The sequence below is a fragment of the Oryzias melastigma genome, linkage group LG17 (assembly GCF_002922805.2).
Source record: "Oryzias melastigma strain HK-1 linkage group LG17, ASM292280v2, whole genome shotgun sequence".
NCBI classification, from domain to species: domain Eukaryota; kingdom Metazoa; phylum Chordata; class Actinopteri; order Beloniformes; family Adrianichthyidae; genus Oryzias; species Oryzias melastigma.
In genome coordinates, this window is record NC_050528.1 from 33,794,563 (window position 1) to 33,800,848 (window position 6,286).

General features: G+C 37.6%; 1 protein-coding gene across 2 annotated transcripts in view; it reads right to left on the reverse strand.

Moving 5' to 3' along the window:
• LOC112141880 (receptor-type tyrosine-protein phosphatase N2) overlaps nucleotides 1–2,029 on the reverse strand; it is a gene marked incomplete at its 3' end in the record, with an annotated part of 102,119 nt that extends 100,090 nt beyond the window's left edge. The window contains 1 exon segment of one of the 2 annotated variants that reach the window (XM_024265076.2): nucleotides 622–2,029. In XM_024265076.2, coding sequence (XP_024120844.1) covers nucleotides 622–706 — 85 coding nt within the window. 2 annotated transcript variants of the gene reach the window in all.
• Nucleotides 2,030–6,286: the final 4,257 nt, after the last annotated feature.

Genomic DNA, 6,286 nt, shown 5'->3' on the forward strand with positions numbered 1-6,286 from the left:
TATCATTATTATAGGAGTGGATCTATAAAGTTTTTTTTTATTTTATTCAAAATGTTGTTTCATGTTTTTGTTTTATTTGTGTATCTAATTTTAAAATGTCATTTGTTATTGTTATTTTCTCAGTTATTTCTTATCAATTGTAGTTTATTTTAGGGATATTATTGTATTTCGTAATAGCATGCTTTAAAAATTATACGTTTTTTTAACTTGTTATATGTTGCTCATTTTCTTAAACCTGTAAATATTAAGTATAATAACAATGTAATTATGTTTTTTTTTTACTTTATTTTTTCTAAGATAAAACAGAATGTGATCTCTTATTTTGAAATATTTTAACAATTTTTAAATCTACTTTTTTCAAATGAATTTACATCATTTTTTAACTTGTTCTAGCGGATTAGGATCTTTCTTTGTTGTAGTTTGTGTAATCTGGTGTAAACTGATGTTCTGAAGCTAATCTGAGTGTCGTGTTTGTATTTGGGTTACAGCGAGTTTCCAGGTGAAGCTGCTGTCATTTCCTCAGTAATTCCTTTAACCACCAACTCTCCAGGCTTAAGTCGTCTCCAGACCTGCAGCTCAGCAGAAACACTCTAGAACCGACCCGGACGGTACCGAACTCACCGAATCTCCTGTTAGCAGAAACCGGGAAGCGGCTGACAGAAACGACGAGCAGGAGGCGGAGAAAGAAGCCCAGCCAGGCGTCCATGGCGGTTCCGCTTCGTCAATGTTCCGTTCGGCTGTTAAAAGGCCATGTTCTCCAGCGGGGCTCGGTTCGGTTTCCTCACGGTTCGGGAGCGGGGGGCCCCTCTGCGGCTTCAGGGAGCAGAGGAGACGAGGATGGACGCTGGAGGAGAGGAGAGGATGCAGGGCGTTTACGGGAGGCACGAGCGCTCAGCATCCTCGCGAGCGGGAGGGCTTTTCAAAATAAAAGCCGCCATCATCAAATAGATTGGGATTCAGCAGCTTAAGAAAAGCCCATTTCTATTCTAAGTCATAAGAAAAAAGCTCATTTGAAAAATAGTTTTACTGATAAACCTATATTAGAATTATATTATCTAAAAGCTCAAGCAACTAGAGTCAACAAAATAAAGAGTGGTAATATAAATCTCCAAAGACAAATGTCTTAAAGTGATATGAACAAACCTTCAGCGTAGATTTCAAAGAAAATAAACACTATATTTTTTATTTATTTATTTATTTATTTATTTTTTACAAATGTATTGCCTTGACAAACATTTATGATCCTCTCTGATTCAGCACTGTGGGGAGTTCCGGTATCTATTCAGGTATTGATGTCATGTTTTTAGTAATCAATATTACAGCTTTGAAAACAACTATATATGCAAGACTTCATAAGATACTGTTCAAAAGCATTCTAAAGGACAGGCATAAAGATTAAATACAGGAAGGTGTGAAAAAATTGATTACTTTTTAAATTTAAAAATGAATGCCAATATTTTAGAATTAGGATAACTGGAATAGATATAACTGTGTTAAATCCCATAATGTTTATGGGCTGCACAGTGTTGTAGTGGTCAACCCTTCGTAAGGAGTTTGCTCTGAGTTCCTCCCACAGTCCAAAAACAGGCTTCATAATGGTGTGGTGACTGAAAAATCGAAGCCTCGCAATAGACTGGTGACCTGTTCTGAGTTTACTCGGCCTTCACCCATCAGTGTTAGCTCCAGTGACTCTAAAAAGGGTTCTGAAGATGGATTGATGCTCATCTCTAAAAATACTTCAGATTTTCATTTGTGGTTATTGGTTTACATTGCATTGCCCTTTCCATGCATCGTTATGAATTTTATAAAGCTTGACAGGAAATTTCTACTCATTTTTATTTAGCAAATGTCTCTCTTTTTCTGTAAAAGCAGAAATAACTTTATTTAACACAAAAATAGTGGATCATTTTTAAATATTATAACGTCCACCAACATTTTCAATAGTATATTTTAAGCCAGTCAAATGTTTTTAACAGTAAATGGAATCGAACTGAAACATCGACCTCAGGGGAAGCAGAAAGCATGAATTATGACTGCATCAGCTCCTTGACAAATATTGTTCAAGACATTTTAGGCAAAATATGGGATTTCTATGTCAAAAACACATTAAACAAGAAGAAAATATATTAAGGCTTAAATCAAAATGATGATTTGAAATTATATTGAAATTGAAAACACGTGCACATTTCTGGATTGGTTTTATAAATTAATTATACAGTCACTGCTGCAGTCAAGAGAATTCATTTTTCTTCAAAGACACATCAACCTTTTAAAAAATGCTTCTTTATACTATAAGGCTAACTATATTTATTTTGCAAATAGCGGCTGAGTGGCTCAGTGGGCTATGTGAAGGGCTGACACGCAGGACCCCTGGGTTCGATTCCCAGGGTTGTCCACTGATCCCCACCCAGATTGGGTCCCTAGATCAAGACCCTTGATGCTGCTGCCTAACTGGGTCCCTGTGCCCCTCAAGTACAGGGTTGTGTCAGGAAGGGCATCCGGTGTAAAAACTCTGACAAATCACTGATGCGAAACAGTGGGTGTTACGCTGTGGCGACCCTGAAAGGGATAAGCTGAAAGTAAACTAGCATATTTATTTTGTAAATACAATGTTGAGCAATAACTAAATTGCAGAAAACATATTAATGAATTATTTCTGCATTTCATTTCATTCTACATTTGGAATTGCTTTTATTTGTTTTTGTTTTGTTTAGGTTTTGAATTTGTATCAGTTTTTTTTTAACAATTTAGATGATAAAACTCTGCAAAGCAATTTGTGATTTTAGGTGCTAAAAAAAATCTTTACTCACATCAGAAACACTGATTATAAGGATTATGATGGATAACCCAAGAAAGGCAAACATTCAGAAGAAGTTTGGCAGTTTTATTGTGGAAGCTCAGATGGTGGTGAGGAGGAATCACTAAGAGTCAGTTTCAGGGAGGACTAGGCGGCATCATCTCACAAAAACGAGGCCACTAAGAAACTCGAACCTAGTACATCTTCTATGAGAAACGGGAGAAGATCACCTAAAAACACTTGAAAATCCACAGACAAAATCAGTTCAAAAACAGAGAAATGGTCGAAAAAAAGCCTGAAAAAAATGTTAGGTTTCAATGTTAGCAAAAGAAAAACCCTCCAATGAACTGTCAGAGACGCATTGTAGAGCAGAGGAATATGAGCAGACCAGAGGAGGTGGGAGCTGTGAGGCTGATGAGAGGAGAAAGAGGTACGGCAAGTCCTGAGTACCAAAAACAGCAGGAGCACAGTGGAGCAAAACACTGTTTGTAAATATAGGATTGTGCAAAACTAAATCCTCAATCTCAGAAATAATCTTAAAGACAATTGATCATTCATTTCATGTGTAAACATTGCATTTTTATTTTGACACTTTGCCCTATGTAATGACTATACATCATAAGTCACTATTAGGGGGGAGAAAATCATTATTATTACATAATATAATTGATAAAACACAAATTAGAAGGCATTGCATTCTTTAATTTTTTGTCTTTAATTATTTTTGTGTACCACAGTTTTCAATAAGATTCAGTGCAGTGACGATATGGAGGATTTTCTAAAGGAAAAAGCTGCAAATCTGTAAAGTGTTACCAAAAAAAAAAAAAAAACATTTAATCTCTGTGTAGTAAAGTGTCATAATTTAAAACATGTAACGCTATACAATGCAGCGAAGTATTACAAACAACCTGGGGATAAATGTACGTCTTGCAGACAAAAAAAGAGTCATAGTTTGTTTTCGTTCTCTTTATGCACGTCCACAGGAATCCAAAAACAACTCAAGAATATCATTTTTTCTTTTGTCATATTGTCCTCAATTTCCACATAAACTCTACAAGTCCTTCCCCAGTGCTTCACCCAGATGCACCCAAGTCTTTATATTTAGTTCCTAAGTCCACAATCGCCGCGTCCATTTGACGTCCTCCTCCATTGAGGCGAGCGCAGTCTAAAGTAGATCTCAGGTCATCAACGTTCCGTCCGCAGATGTAAATATATGGCCTACTGGATCTGTGCTGTGTCAAAGCATGTGAAGGTCTCACCCAATGGTAGATAGATTTCCAACATCTTCCACAAATGCGGTTGGTACTTTTCTCCAACGTCTTGGTAATCCCTAATGACGTGTGTTCTGCGGCTGTCACGTTGTGTGTGGCTCACTCCGGCCATCGCCCTCCAGAATCTTCACTCCGGTCAGGCCTCTCCCAGCTCTTTTCCGAGAGACTCTCCTCTCATTTGTAATGTTTGTATTCAACATAGCACCTGTGTGACAGGAAGTCCACAGGTAGCCATGTTTGTAGTCCAAAGCTCCTCCTGTAGGTAAAAAGTCCACCACCATTCATTCAAACATAAACTCAGAGAGAAAAAAACTAAAACATACACGACCATTTTAACCAGGGTAATCACATGGAAAGCTGTTACTGAATTAAATTTTTTTCCCATCCGTAAAGACATTCCCGTTCAAATTTAAATATAAACATATATGTGACAATGCTACAAATGTAACATGGAAACAGACTCTGTGAGGGTGGTATGAGGCGCAAACATGCACAGGTGTGAGTCGTGCTTACAGCCCAACACCGTGCCAGACATTTAGCATTTGGTAGAGAACACCCGGATCAGTAAATTCTCCACTGGCCCCGTGCCATCTTCACAAAGGAAAGCAGGCTCACCGTGAGACGTGATAGAGTCTGGAGACACAGAGGAGAACGTTCTGCTGCAACATCGGTCGACATGATGGCTGTGGGTCAGTCATGGTTTGGGGCGGCATTTCTTTGGAGCTCTCCGTGTGCTCACCAGAGGCAGCCTGACTGCCATTAGGTACCAAGATGAGATTCTCAGAACCTTGTGAGAGCATATGCAGCTGTGATTGGTCCTGGGTTCCTCCTAATGCAAGACAATGGTAGACCTTATGTTGCTGGAGGGTAGAGCTGCCACAAACGATTATTTTAACAGTCGACTAATCACCAATGATTTTTTCTGATTAGCCGATAAATCGGGTCATGTCCAAAGTGGATGTAAAGCACACATCTTAACCATCAGCAGCTTCAAACTAACTAAAAATAAAGAAAATTAAGATGACAGTTTATTAAACTTTTAATGAATCGTGAAGCCTCTGGGAAGTTTCTGGGATTAAAACAAGATTAAATCTTGTTTTGACTTGATTTTGACACCTCATGTGTCAAAGATTAAAGATTCATAATTTGCAAACAAAAATATTTAATATTTGGTTTGAAAACCCTTTTCTGCATTTACAAACTTGTTTTATTTTTTGCTTTCAAAAGTATTTCTTCAAATTGCAAACATCTTTTTTCTTTCAGAAATATTTTTGTAATTGCAGCTCAAATGTTTTTAGATGCATTGTGCCTCATCTTGCAAAACGTATCAACGCAAAATCAAAGATGGGGTGAAAGTGAGATGAGACACAATATATCTAAAACATTTGGGCTGCAAAAACATATTTTTAAAGCAAAAAATAAAAAAGTTTGTAAATGCAAAAGAACGTTTTTGAAAAGAAAATATTAAATATTTTAATTTGCAAATTTATTAATTTTTATTCTTAACGTTTTAAATTTTTCAATTTAGAAAACTTTTTTTCTTGCAACATGGTGGCACAATTTTGACACCCCTGTCCTACCCCGCCCCTCAAGATGATGTAACAATTTAATATCAATTTTATATAAAGGGTGTATAAGGTCAAAGGTCACCTGTCAAAATAAGTTTGATGGAAAGTATATTCCTTATCTCTCTAATGAGGTGGTCATTTGAAAAAAATAGCTATTTTTCATAAAGGTTAAAGTTTTAATCTTACTGATTCAAATATTAAAAAGTACATTTTTTGGTGCTGAATGCTCACAACTTTATTCAACATTACTACACTCTGACTTCATAATGTAGCCACGAGGGGGCCCAAGCCAGGGTCTCATTGTGCCGGTCCCAAGCCCGGATAAATACAGAGGGTTGTGTCAGGAAGGGCATCCGACGTAAAATCTTGCCAAATCAAAGATGCGAATCAGACCTACGAAATCCATACCGGATCGGTCGAGGCCCGGGTTAACAATGACCGCCATCGGTGCTGTTCACCGACAGGGTGCCGGTGGAAATTGGACTACTGTTGGTGGAAAAAGGAGAGGAGGAAGGCGGGTTCGTAGGGAGAGAGAGAAGAGGAAAGTCACTAGTGTTGGAATGAAAGTTCTGGTTGGATCTTGATGAAGTGATGATGAGCATCCCTGGAAATGAGAGAGTTGTCATTGGTGCAGATTTCAATGGTCATGT